Source organism: Pleurodeles waltl, chromosome 8, assembly GCF_031143425.1.
Source record: "Pleurodeles waltl isolate 20211129_DDA chromosome 8, aPleWal1.hap1.20221129, whole genome shotgun sequence".
Taxonomy (NCBI): domain Eukaryota; kingdom Metazoa; phylum Chordata; class Amphibia; order Caudata; family Salamandridae; genus Pleurodeles; species Pleurodeles waltl.
The window spans coordinates 1340477725-1340492405 of NC_090447.1; the positions used below are offsets into that span (position 1 = coordinate 1340477725).

Consider the following 14681-nt stretch of genomic DNA (forward strand, 5'->3'; position numbering starts at 1 on the left):
AGTGAATTGTGGGTCCGTAATTCCAGGTCATTGGGATTATCATTTTCTTTTTTTAGTAACCTGAGTAATGCCCCATATTTGAGTACTTTAGAGAAGGAAAGGATGTGCTGACAAATGTTTAAGAGAGATGTGAGTGATTCTCCTGAGAGAGAGATAATGATAAGTGTATTGAAGAAAGTTGACCTTATATTTGGTGGTTTGAGTGCGGGGAGTATGTCAGGAAGTCCTGCATGTGTAAACACGCTAAAGAGAACTCCTGCATTATTATTATGATGCTTGGATAGGTCTCTGTTTGGAGATGTTCATGTGTGCCTCAGTGCTTAACTTTCTTGGTAATTAATGTTTTGCACCGTCCACTGTCAGCACAACTCTTTAAAAAATGACCTGGTTGGATGTAAATGCAGAGAAGTTAACTATTTGTTTTCCTGATGTATAGAACATTTAGAGGCTTTTTTTAAACTTTTTTGTCATATTTTTAAAATGCTACCTGTAATCATGCTCTAAGCAATAAACTAGGAGGTCTCTTCTATTATTAAATTCAGTGTTCAGTTGTGTAAAACAGGGCACAGGATGTTGTATTGTAGCTGTAATATTTGAACAAGTGGTCTAATAGTAGGGTAATAGCAGTGGGCTCCCTCTAATGCAGAAGTTGTCAAAACACTATTTGTAAAGTAGTGCAGCGTGCTAAGATACTTATAAACTTTACATTTAAGTACCAATACCATTAGGTACCCCATTGTAATCAGCAATGCACAGAGACAATGCTTCAGAACATGTTGTAATGTCTGTTTGGTTCCTATTGCAACTATTGCCATGGAACAACAGATGTATAAAAGGATCATGGACTAAATCGTGTATTTAAAACATGACAATTATTCTCTTGAGTAACTCTTGCGAAAACTATAGGAATGTCCATTTTAGAGGAAGAGAAGACTTCATTTTTAGGAAGCAGTAATACATACCAGAAAATAGTGTTTAAATCGCATAGCATGCAGCAACGAGTCAATAACTGCTGCACACTGTGAATTAAATATACAGGGGCACACTGCTCTTTCAAGTATAAGACAAACACTTATATCATCCCATTCCATTTTGCAGAGCATGGAGATATGAGACAATATAATTGATTGGCACAGAGGTGAAAATATCGAACAACATGCAAGATCAGAAAAGCTAATTGCTCAGCTTGGCCTACAGAGAAATCTTGCTAAGTTAAACAACATTGGTTTAGACTTTGAACAAAGATACAATACAATGAGGGATGATGTGCACAAAAGTGGGAAAACCGAGTAATGGTAATAAAAAAACAACAAGAGCAATGGAATTGCTGATATTCCTGTTGCCACGAAGTTGGAAAAAAAGGGAAAACAGGAAATGTGCTGTGAAATGTATGCTGGAACAATTTGTAAATCTATTTCATATATTGTAGCAGAATTAATCGTGGTAGGGTTTACAATGGGCACATTTAGTAAAGTATGTAAATGTTAAAGCTGAGGTCATATTTTCAAATTGGATGGTAACAGGAAATCCAGGAATTTGAGGAGGAAATGCTTAATTAAAAGGATAGTTCAAAGGCAGACTTTCCAACTATATACTCCTCCATGTTTCCCCCTTTCTCCAGAATGTTTTTTTTTTACCGTCAAACTCCCAATCGGGCTTAGGACCCAATTCACAAATATATTCGCACACCTAAGCTTTCCCTGGATGCCCAAATAAGTTCATCAGTGAGGTGGGAAAAACCTATCCTGATTCACATTCTTGGAAATTCTGGTATTTCGCTCTCACAAATGGAATTGTAACACATGGAAAATCAATACATTCGACTTAGGGGAATTTCTTTGTGAGGAAATCTACTCTTAACTTTCTGGCCACTCACTGAATATGTGCAGCTAGATTGCCACCCTAGAGTGGAACTATGCTGTCAGGGGCATGAGTAAAGCTGGTATAGGGAGGGAATTACGAGGGAACACCACCCCACGTTTTAGCAAGTTAGAAAGTTTAGCAATTTAAAAGTTAAACGCAAATACATTTTGAGTCTCATATCTCCATTAAGAAACCTGTTACATTCCAAAAAGTGGAAACATTTCTTCAGGTGAGTACTCCTGGGAAACTAAGGTGGCACAGGTCTTCTAGGGATTTTTGTGAGATTCTAAAATTTCAGAAATTCCGTCCAATCATTACTGTTCAATAAATGCACAACAGGCCCAAGTCTTTAAAGAATCCCCACCCGCCACCTCCCACTACCTGGCAGAAAACGCATCGTGTTTAGAAAGAACAAACACTCTGGCCGTTCATTTTTGTGGAACATTCTCCTGCCAACACAGCACTTTAGTTAGAAATGTGTGCCAGAAGGGGCCCAATGTTCTAGCAGCCCGCTTCTCATTCCTTCTTGTTTGTCAGAAACAAACTCCAAAAAGGGAGTTTATTTCTTTAAAAAAAACACAATACAAAATATTCTTAATAGGGGTTTTTTAACCTACAAATGCGGCCTTTGAAGATTTTACCTGCCCAGGTCCACCGTGACATGCATGGCAGACTTAGCAGGGAAACTATATCAGGGCTTCCACCCAGGGAGCTTTAAATGAGATCACAATACATTTTGAATACAGATCTATTATTGAAATATTGTTTTGCTTTCATACTTTCTGTCAAAGCGATTTATACAACGTGTCCATAACGTGAGCATGCACAATTCAGTAAATACCTTGGGAGGGCTCTCAGATCCTGGGTACTCCCTTTGGTCGAGCTTTTTCCAGCGCTGCATAAGTCTAGTGACAATTGGAGTGTTGAAATTTACTAACTGGAATCCTGTTACGTTGGCTCCTCCATGCATAAACCTTTCAAGAGAAATATCCTTGAATCCCTATAAAATAAATGTTACACTTTGACGTTTTAAGTCATATGCCGTCAGATTCGCCAGCAGAGCGTGCATCAGCAAACTGTTTACAAGAAGCAGTTTCTTACCTGTAACACTAGATAACTGACAATCTCCGCTATTAAAACATCCCTAGAGCGCCGGATCCTGATGGCCCAATAATGTAGCTATGGGCGCTAATTCCTGGCTGACATCTAAAATAGGATTAAAGCGGTGGCATACATCACAGGTGTTTTACTCCAGTGGTTTGTGCCAGGTGAAATCCGGCATAAATTGAAGGGGCAAATAACACACATCTACTGTTTACAATCATTAGAAAGCATGTTATTCCCTTATATATAGTGAAAAACTCGTAACTGGGCCCAAATAGTACATGCATCAAATTGTAAACACCAGATTACCTTTATGTGCATGGTCACCCTGAGTTTTTTGTCTTTTTCTGGGCCATAGTTTTGCTGCTATTAGGACTTTCTCTGTGACACCGCTATTCAGGGCCACAGAGTATGTAGTTGCCTCCTAAAATGGTGCTGTTAAAATTGGACTACATAATTTTCCAATAAGGCCAGATTAGATGATGCAGAAAATGCACCAATGTAAGGCAGTTAATTATCATATGTGGGCTGCAGTGTGTATTTACACCACCCACCTATATGACTAAAGTATATAGCTGACAGGTGCATTCTTATGCTCTGGCTGGGCTATGGTTAAAAAGCACTACTGTGACACCTGGTGGGGAAAAGTTACTTTGTGATATACAAAAATCAATTTTTATATTTTAGATAATTAACCCCTAATGTGTGCCTTGCTAGCCCACAGGATTGGGTGCTCAATGTATACAAAAAGACATATTACACATTGGGAAGAGTATGCCTTCACAATGAATAAATATTGCAAGGCTGTTTTTTTCTGTGTGGTTATGCTAGATGGGATTAAAAGCTTTGTTTCTCATCGCTGCTTTGGCAAATGTTAGAAAAATGATTCACAGTTATTATCCCCTTAGTTTCAAAAATCTAATTTAACAGTAAAATTAGATTTTGACAATGGAAAAGTAAATTTATAAAAGTGTACTATGTGTTGACTGAGACAGACTTGGTTTAGAATCAACTCTGCCTCACAACTCATCCTAGATGCCTAATACACATTCATAGCTGACAGTAAACAACCCAGAGGAAAACGGCTTGGACTCTAGGCCAAGGCAGGCAGGGGTGCTGTCAAGATCTAGTATTCAATAGATATTAGCCTTATGGGATTTAACTTTGACTTGATGATTCCAAACGGGGCTGACACGATCAGCTCCCATTCAGTCCCAGGGCCCTAACAGACTTTCTGGCTCAGACCCCAGCGGGGGGAGAGACAGTTTTTGACCCTTACAGACAAAAGGACACTTCATCTAACTAGGGATGTGGCTAAGGGAGAGATAGAGTCCTATCTGGAGGTAGCATCTTAGATTTAGGATTGTGGGAATTTTTATGGTAAAGCAAAGAGGAAGCCCTGCAAAAAGAAGTGGGCATAAAGTAGAAGAGAAGACAAGGATGGGTAGAAAAAAATCAGATTTAGTGGCTAGTGCACAAGATATACATGGAACTTCGTCACACCTCCTCAGAACAATCCCGGACAACACCTGAAGAATGAAGGCTCTACTGGAAGAAAAGAACTCAAGGGCTCCTGACACCTGCTGAGGCACCGAAACTGCTCTGCAAGTGTCAAGTGGTTGACCTCCTGTTTGCATGCTCCAGGGACACAAAAGAGGAAACATTACTGACTCTTGGAGGGCCCAGGTGATGACTGAGGAACTGATCCTGCAGGAGCCGTGGCTGGTGAGATACTTGGGGGCAGATTTATGGAAAGTGGCGTTGTACTGTGGCAGCGCCACTTTCCCTGTGCCCCTTAGGTCCCCCCCTGCCGCCACCATGTGTGTGCCGAATTTAAAATACGGCGCACCATGGTGCAGGGTGTGGAGCAATAGCATCATTTTTAATGACGCTATTGATGTACTCTGCAGGACTAACGTCAAAATATGTGTGCTACTCCTGCAGAGTACATAGGGGCCCATTAAAAATAATGGAAGCCCCCTTTTAATGCCTGCTCTGAGCAGGCGTTAAAAGTGCCATACAAAATGACGAAAGTAAATCTCATAGATTTCCTTGCAGCATTTTTTCTGCCCCGCTCATGGGGGAACGCCCCCTTTACATACAATATGCCATTATGTAGCGCAAAGGGTTACAGAGTAGCGCAATGCATGCATTGCACCACTCTGTAAATACGACACAGGGATTTGGCCTTGTTGGGCCACGTTAACGTAAAAAATAATGACACTAATGTGGCACAAGGTGGCGCTAGAGGACTATAAATATGTCCCTTGGTGACTGAAAGACCCCTGAGGAACTAGGGGCTGCAGGAGTTACCATAATTAACTTTCCCAGCAGTTGGAGAAAAATGGGAGAAACTGCTAAAGTTTTCCTACTAAGAGTGCACAAAGGCAGACAAGAAAATCAGTTTTGTTCCACCTTATTGAAATCTGGTTCCTCAGGAGCTCACAGTAATTGCATCCATTCCCATGGAGCTCTGTCTGGCTACAGCTTTCAACTGTGCCCCTCTGGTAAATTTTCTGATCCAAAAAAGAGAATATGGGGGTCATTCTGACCTGGGCGGGCGGCGGACGCCGCCCGCCTGGCGGGAACCGCCAAATGGCCGCTCCGCGGTCAGAAGAACGCGGAGGCCATTCTGACTTTCCCGCTGGGCCGGCGGGCGCCCGCCAAGGAAGCGCCCGCCGGCCCAGCGGGAAAGGCCCTGCAACACAGAGGCCGGCTCCGAATGGAGCCGGCGGTGATGCAGGGGTGCGACGGGTGCAGTTGCACCCGTCGCGAGTTTCACTGTCTGCTATGCTGAAGCCAACCTGCCAATGTACCACACCGACTGCCATGGGAGTAGCAGCCGCCGGGCTGGAAATAACAATCTCCAACCCGGTGGCTGCTACTGTCCCACCAGTGGCATTATGACCCTGCCTACCGCCATGGGTTTTGTGGTGTTCATAACGCCATGAAAACCATGGCGATAGGCCCTACCAGTGACAGGGAATTCCTTCGCCATTGTGCAGTTACAATTAGGTCCTAGTTAACATAGAATATGGATTTTTTGGTTTGCTAATACCTTTGGCACTGTTTGATGAATCTTCACAAAAGTTTCCAAAAAATAAGGGTCATCCATCTCAGCTCCTTCCTGGAAGGTTTTGGGGTGATCCATCAAAGGGGCTAAGAAAAAGGATGGGTCACAAACGCAGTTTCCCCATGCAATTTCCATAGATATTTTTGAACAGAGCTATTGCCAAAACGGCTCAACAGAGTTACACCAAATTTGTAGAGAGCAAGTTCTTTACCCAGAAAGCATGTTTTTTGTGATTTGGTGTAAATCAGTTCTGGAATTTTTGAGAAATTAAAGTTAGCCACATCATGAAGGGAAATATTGTGGTTATGCCGTGCATGGAGAAATGTTGCCAGCATGTCAGAGGTGGGCGCAGGGCGTGGCCACCAAAGGCCGTGCGCTGCGGTTGTTGGCATAGTTACGTATGGTAATAAAATCTTACTTTACCAAAACAAATACTAGAAATTTCCTGAAAAACAAAGGGTAAAGTGAAATTATAGTCAGATTCAATATCTTACTTTATCACACATGATATGTTCGATGACATCATTGATAACATCACTGATGGAATCATAAATGACATAATTGATAACATCACTGTGCACGGCGAGGATGCCTAATCATAAAATCTATGCTAGTGTGGAACATTGTTTAGGCAACCCATGGATTATTCTGCAATGGATTGTCAAATAACAGAAACACTGAATCACATCATTGGATGTTCAGGGCTTTACTATTTGGAAAGGCCAGAGCCCACAACTGAGAGCAGTACTAACCACCTCTACTTCAAAAAGCTCTTGTAGACAACATTTTAGAACTGACATGCTGTTGAACGGTACAATGATAGTGGCAGTGACAGAGTAGTACCATAAATGGGTGCCACCAAACAAAGTTCTTTCATATAAATCTTTGGCTGGAAATCACATATTAATTTTAAACGTGGTCATCAAGCTTAAAGATAAAACACATTGCTTTGTTAACCATGTTTTCAATCAAGTAATGAAATAAACCATACCTACCAAGTTTGCAATAATATAATGGTATCCTTTCACATGCTTCCCAACACTTACAATCTGTGTAAGAAGAAACATAGGTATTTCAATTTTAGATATAAAAGCACACGTTTTACATCCTAGTATCCTGTGGTAGTATAGTGTCTGTCAATGTTACTGTAGCATTTATATAAAATGTTATAACCTGTTTATTGGTTACATTTGTAGGTGCAGTGTACAGCATATTATAATTTTGCAAGTGTCAACATGGATGCCACTACCCCCGCCCCCCCCCATCCATCACCATTAGGCCCAAGGCCTTTGTGTAAGGTGGCTAGTCCTGGGGTGCTCCATAATTTTACAGGGAGCTGTATTTTGCCTTACATCAATGGACACAATCATTACATGCTGTCAACTAAGTTATACTAGAAACTGTTACAGTACATTGCAATTTCCTTTTCTCATAGAATTGTCACAATATATTGAGGATGAATAACATACCCTTCGAAAGCCTGCAAACCTGGAAATGTAGCTGAGTGCTACAAGAATTTTATAATGTAGTATTAAAGTTTGACTACAAATGTACATTTGCACATATAAATAAAAACATGAAACATATCACCATTTAATGTCTGAAAACTTGAGTAGGTGTAAACATATATTTGGTGAATATCTGCATTTACCATACACACTTACACAGCTTTCAATAGGGATGTCTGAAACATGTTGTTTCTAGGATTGGCTAAATACAACCTTGACTATATCACAACAGCTTGTACTATTAATGCAGTAAGTGGAGGGTCACAAATAAATCCCCGTTGCAATATGTTTGTAAGTTATCAGCTCCCAAAAAGTCAAAACAATCTAGTTCCTGATTATTGAGACATTTCCAAACTGACCCCAACACCAAAACAAAAGGACAGTTGAATAATCTACAGCAATTTTGTTAAAAACAACAAAGTTAGGTAAACCAGATTTAGGAGCAATTGGATATCAGAAGAATTAAATAGAGTGGTATTTGGAACAAATATTTAATAACTGAGAGTTTAACTAGGCAGTAAGAGCTGGCTGCTTAGGGGGGCATATGGCAGCAGTGCATTGTATTTTGGCACTGAAATGAGGCAATTCGCCACCCCAGAGAATTTGTTGAACAGAATTAGCTTTAGAAATGTTTTTGTCCTTTAAGTCAGTTGCCCACTTCTTCAATCAATCAATCAATCAATCAATCAGAGCATTTGTAAAGCGCACTACTCACCCGTGAGGGTCTCAAGGCGCTGATGGGGGGGTCTGCTACTGCTCGAACCGCCATGTCTTGAGGTGTCTCCTGAAGGTAAGTAGGTCCTGTGTCTGTCGCAGGTGGCTGGAAAGAGTGTTCCATGTCTTGGCGGCGAGGTGGGAGAACGATCTGCCACTGGCGGTCGTTCTGTGGATGCGTGGGATGGTGGCGAGGGCAAGGTCGGTGAAGCAAAGCTGCCAGGTCGGGGTGTAGAAGGACAACCATCTGTGGAGGTATTCTGGTCATGTGTTGTGCAGTGCCTTGTGAGCGTGGGTGAAGAGTTTGAACATGATTCTCTTGTTGACGGGGAGCCACTATAGGTCTCTCAGGTGGGCTGTGATGTGGCAGTGACGGGGATGTCCAGAATGATGCGTGCGGAGGCGTTCTGTATCCGTTGCAGTCTTTTCTGGAGCTTGGCCGTGGTTCCTGCGTAGAGGGCATTGCCATTGTCCACTTTGCTGCTTACGAGTGCTTACGTGACCGTCCTTTTGTAGATATTCCAAATCATGCAGAGGATGTTGAAGCAGAAGGATGAGATGGCGTTGACTTGCTGGGTCATTGATAGTGATGAGTCCAGGATGAATCCCAGGTTGCATGTGTGGTCGGTAGGTGTCGGTGCGGTTCCCAGTGTGGCAGTCCAGCAGGAGTCGTCCCATGCGGAAGGGGTGGAGCCGAGGATGAGGACCTCAGTTTTGTCAGAATTCAGTTTCAGGCAGCTGTTCTTCATCTATTCAGCAATGTCCTTCATTCCTTCGAGGAGGTTAGTTTTGGCAATGGGGGGTTCCTTGGTGAGGGAGAGGATCAGCTGGGTGTCATCGGCGTATGAGATGATGTTGAGGTTGTGAGATCGGGCGATGTTTGCGAGCGGAGCCATGTAGAAGTTAAAGAGGGTCGAGATGGGGGATGATCCCTGCGGTACGCCACAGATGATTTTGCTCTGCATTCTGTCCATCATCTGTTGTTTTTGCTTTTGTCGCCCCAAGTGGGAACGGTATGCCCAGACGTGGGTCCTGTGCTTGCTATGCCACCAGATTCAAGCTAGCCTGGCTGATGAAGGGTGATGCCCTGAAACCGGTCCCAGGGTGCTTTTATCAGGTTCAGGGAGGACCTGGCCTGGCAGTTCGGGGTGGACTGTTCCCATGAGGGAACAGGGTCGAGACAGATTTGCATAGGGCTAGGTCCAAACTGGTATGGCATGGCAAGCAATAAAACTGATGGATTAAACCCAGATCTGTGACTGGGGGTGAATGTTTGATTTGCTCTGCATTCCATCCATCATCTGTTGTTTTTGCTTTTGTTGCCCCAAGTGGGAAGGGTATGCCCAGACGTTGGTCCCGTGCTTGCTATGCCACCAGATTCAAGCTAGCCTGGCTGATGAAGGGTGATACCCTAAAACCGGTCCCAGGATGCTTTTTTCTGGTCCAGGGAGGACCTGGCCTGGCAGTTCGGGCTGGACTGTTCCCATGAGGGAACAGGGTCAAGACTGATTTGCATATGGCTGGGTCCAGACTGTTATGGCATGGCAAGCAAAAAAACTGATGGATTAAACCCAGATCTGTGACTGGGGGTGAATGTTTGATTTGCTCTGCATTCCGTCCATCATCTGTTGTTTTTGCTATTGTTTAAAAAAACACCTGACACAATTAACCAGATCCTATGCTTCAGACACAACTCCATGATTTCTAGTTGCACTGATTAATTAGAGAAGTACAAGCATAGTTATGTAAGTTTTCCTCTGGTGTTCCAAAAGTCCTAGAACATTCAGTGAAGTTGTCTTAGACAGGTGGCCATTGGTTTACGAGGGGAAACGCCCTCCTACCACTCCCATTCAGGTCTACAGCCAATGTCCAGCTAACAATTACTTTCTGGTTTATTTAAGGCTTATCAATACCCTCTGACTTATTGCTCTTCCACACTCTCTGAACTTAGGATATAAGTTCCATAAAGCCAGCAGACATCAGAATCAGGTCCTGGGCTCCTTGGGCGACAGAAAGAGGCTAGGTTCCTTATTCCCTTGAGCAGCCATTAGTGCCAGAAACTCAAGGTAAATCTAAAGACTCCCCTCTACAGACCTTTTACAAATAAAAATGAATTTCTTCAACTTCCCTGCTAAGTATTATTCAGCAGTTTGTACAGGTAATCTCAGCTGTGAATGGAAAAAATACCATATGAAATCAAGCTAATTTTGGCACAGATTTTCTGCCTTGTACTGCTCCGTGAATGAGTTTCTGCTATGCTGCAAAAAATTACGCTTTGTGCTGCAGTTTTACGTAGTAACAGCTATGAACCTTTCTTCGTTTTCTCTGTCCCTCAACCAACTCCTCCTAAAAACAATTTAATTTTTGAATGCACCATTAGACTGCCCTACAGAGTAATAAATCTGTCATTTTAAATACAAAAATGGTTTTAGTTATATTTTTAAAAAGTGGCCTATTGTATGCTACTACATGGCTTTGATTCAGACCATGTTGCAGTTTTTGCACATGAAGTAAATGTCTCTGTAAATTTACAGATGCCAATTTAAATACAAAATCTATTTCATGTTGTTGGAAGGTCACCTGCAGTTGGAACTGTTAACAGTCAGCTGCTGAGAGGTCAAAACTCCACGGGCCGTATTATGCACTGTGCACAACAGGCATATGCAGCTGCTGCATGCACTCCACCCCATCCAAGCACCATGATTTTACAGAAGCGGCTGCAAATGCTAGTGTGGCCCCTTCTGTAGCATTGATAGTGCTGGTGCAGATGTAGCGGCAGCGCTTTGTTAAGAAGACATTCCCTCATTTGCAGTGGGGCATGGCCCAATGCAAATGAAGGAATCACTTTGCCTCTGCGCTCGCAACCTATTCTGGGCATGGGTGCAGAGTAAATAAGACTTTAGGAGGTACACTGACAGTACTCCACAAAAGAGTGTGCTCCGTGAGGGCAGCCCTCTCGAAGGGATAAAACGGGGTCCCATGGGCCCAGTGCTTAATTTGTAAATAAAAAGGTGCAGGTGCTCAAAGCCCTCCTCTTAAACACGCCGCTGCTTCAGTTAAAAGTGCAAGCACATGATACTGAGGCAGCGTAATCCTGAAGCCACCTCGCGCCTCTTCAATCCATTTACAGTCACTCCCTGCCCCTTCAGCTCACTCTTGCAGCTTCCTGCTTTTCTCCTTTCTGACGCTTTTTCATTTTTCTCTTCCTCCGTCTTTCCCACGTGTCTTTTGCTCGCAGTAAATGCTTAAGACCGAAAACTAAGCGCCGGCCCTCAGAAATAAGTGTTGTGCTCAGCACCAGAACCAACAAGCACAAATTAAGCACTGAATGGGCCCCAAGATATCCCTCTGCAGGCAGGGTACACTCCATCATTGCATCCACCTCCAGGGGGATCTCTGTCCCTTCACCCAGAAAGACAGAGTGGCTGCTCAGTTGGTCTGTTTTACTGAATGGGCTGTCGCCCCAGTGCAGCTCGAGTTCTCAGGAGCCTGAGGGCAATGCATTATTTGCAGTAGGGCACACCATCCCTGTTTGCACCCAGTGCACTCATTTAAAGGCGCTTCTTGACACAAACAGGGAGAGTGCGTCCTGACTATAATATGGGCCCAGTTGTCCAAAAATCATAAGATTTAGATAAAACACAGAAATAAATAATTCCCTACAGTATCATTGACATACTGATAGGTTACATTCATCAGCAATTAGTTGACTGCATCTCTGAAGGTGGAGGGGCAGCCACTTTTTCCTCTGTTGCAGTGGTCTGATCAGAGCTAATCACACGTTTTCTTTTTTAAAATATTGCTTTATTTATTCATTTGTCATGTTATTCCAATTCAAAAAGGACAGCCCCTTGGTGCTTACACATAGGCATACCAATTGTTTTCACGAAATCCCATATATTTACACGTTTACAGAAAACCACAAATAGTGCATAAGAGTTGCGCTGCCATCTCTCATTTAAAGCACTGCATCAACAACATACACTTCCAGGGTGACATACAGTATTGAAGCTTATTACACTTTCACCTGAGGGTCTCCGCTCAGCGACTTCAGGTGCTTCCTTTCCAAGGGGCAGGTGCAATTAATAATGTAGCACTTATGCGGTGCTGCAGCTTGCCACCTCTAGGGAGGTGGAGATAACACATTTTCAGCGATGTGACTGGGGCATTCTCCATTGTATGGCTTGGCCCTTGGAGATGACAGCTTTGGGGCGTTATTAGAATTCCAAAGCCAGATCAGTTGTTGAGAGATACAGGACTACAAACTGTCAGCCACCAAGGCCACAAAACAATTACAGTAAGCGCCCAAGTGACTTAGAAAGGTGACTACAGCAGCATGATGCACAGACCTAGAAGACAGCAACATTTAACAATGGCAGGTGTTTTTGTGGTTATGTACTTTGCTTTATTTCATCATATTTCACTTACTTAAACACCTCAAGCTACCATATGCATGGCAAGAGTAGCTCATGCATTCTTAGGGCATTGTTTACTAAGGTTTTACATAGGAACTTGTGTGTTGTTAAGCTATGGAAATCAATGTGTTCATTGATTTACCATAAAAAAGGACAGCAGGTGCAACGCAAAACTGTCCAATGCTGGAAGAGTGGTTGTGCAACTCTTCCTAGGCCTCGGCCTTGTTTTTTATGTGCCATTGCTGTACTTTCATTTTCACTTTACATGTTATAAATTCAGTACTACATTTGGCAGCGAGAAAGATTAGAAACAAATTACTAATGCATATGGCATACATTTTTAGAATTGTATGTGGCATCAAATGTACCTGTCTTAAAAATGCATGACAATGAAATGCACACTCAGTTGTTTTTCCGTGAAATGGGAAACATATTGTGAATTGGTTTGAATCTGCCTGGCATGCTTGTCTGTTGTACCTTTCCATGGCTAACAGGTGTTTTGGCAGAAGTGCAAATGTCCTCAGTGTGTTATATTCATGCAAAGCGTCCTTCCAGCATTGACAACGCGCACGAAAATATTGTGCGAAGAAAAAATTTAATACAATATATTTTGAAGTTGTTATTTTGCTTCTGGTGGAAAGATTGTATAAACCTGATGAATGTCTGCAAAGAAAATCTTAGGGTATTTATATTTTAAAGACAAAAGTGTCTGAATGGAAAGCAAGAGAAAGTATTTTATTCCCGTTACTGTTTATGTGAGATATTAAATGTGTCATAATTAGTTCTGTAAACATGGACTGTTCAGATTGTTCAAAATCCTGCAAGAAAATAGATCTCTTCGATCATTTGTAACAGCATAGCAAAGCTTACTTTATGGGCATAGTTTGTGATAGAAACACGTTTTATGGGCACTAAGCACACTTTGGTCTTGTGCTGAGTTACTCAATCCAGTGATCTGGCTATTTGAGTATGTTCTTTTAGTTTGACTTCCCTATTGTTCTTTAGGCAATTTATTTGCTGTGAGCACACACTTTTACTGATGATTGGTACTATTTTTGCTGGTCAAATTACTACTGTGTTGTCAATTATATTTACTAAATAAATCAAATATTTTGAAAAGACTAAGGGCCAGATGTAGAAAAATCCGATTTTGCGAATCGGAAATTGCGAGTCGGTGCGACTCGTAATTTCCGATTCGCAAAATCGGATGCAGAACAGTGTCTCAGACACCGTCTGCGAATCTCAATGGGGTCGCACAGACCCACATCATTAATATTAATGAGGTGGGTCGCATTTTGCGACCCCATTGAGATTCCCTGCACTCACAGGGATGGTGGCCTGCTGGAGACAACAGACCTCCATGTCTGTGACTGCTTTTTAAATAAAGCAGTTTTTTTTTCTTTGTATTGCAGCCCGTTTTTCTTAAAAGAAAACGAGTTGCAATACAAAAAAAAACGAAACCATTTGGTTTCGGTTTTTCAGAGTAGGCAGTGGTCCATTGGACCACTGCCTGCTCTGAAAAACCATTAATGGCGACATTCACAAAGGGGAAGGGGTCCCCTGGGAACCCCTTCCCTTTTGCGAATGGGTTACCACCAGTGTGACACTGGTGGTAACTGCGAATTGCTTTCTGCATCGCGGTGCGAGTCGCAAATAGGAAGGGAACACCCGTTGCTATTTGTGAGTCACATTCACATTTTGCGAGTCGGTACCGACTCGCAAAATGGGAATGTGCATCGCGATGCACATTTTGCATGGCACAAACTGCGATTTTCGCAGTTTGCGCCATGCAAAAACGCTACCTACATCTGGCCCCAGGTGAGTGCCACTGGTGGAACTCTGGGCGCAGTTCCTGAATCCACTTTGATTCCCACTTATCTTGCTGAACTACCCTTTATGGTAGGTCCGAAGCATTGCCATCGGAATGCAAAGGGTCATAACCCCGGCTGGGCGATCTATTCATGCCTAACATAATACAACTCTAGGCAAATACAATATTTCATT

At 42.7% G+C, this 14681-nt stretch overlaps 1 protein-coding gene across 5 annotated transcripts in view; it reads right to left on the reverse strand.

Annotated features, from left to right (window-relative positions):
- Positions 1-14681, reverse strand: part of GRIA4 (glutamate ionotropic receptor AMPA type subunit 4) — an 892311-nt gene that overhangs the window by 184538 nt on the left and 693092 nt on the right. For all 5 annotated transcript variants that reach the window (XM_069202350.1, XM_069202351.1, XM_069202354.1 and 2 more), the window contains exons 5-6: positions 7036-7089; positions 2705-2863 (exon numbers count right to left, since the gene is read on the reverse strand). In XM_069202350.1, coding sequence (XP_069058451.1) covers positions 2705-2863; positions 7036-7089 — 213 coding nt within the window. The remainder of the gene's footprint in view (positions 1-2704; positions 2864-7035; positions 7090-14681) is intronic.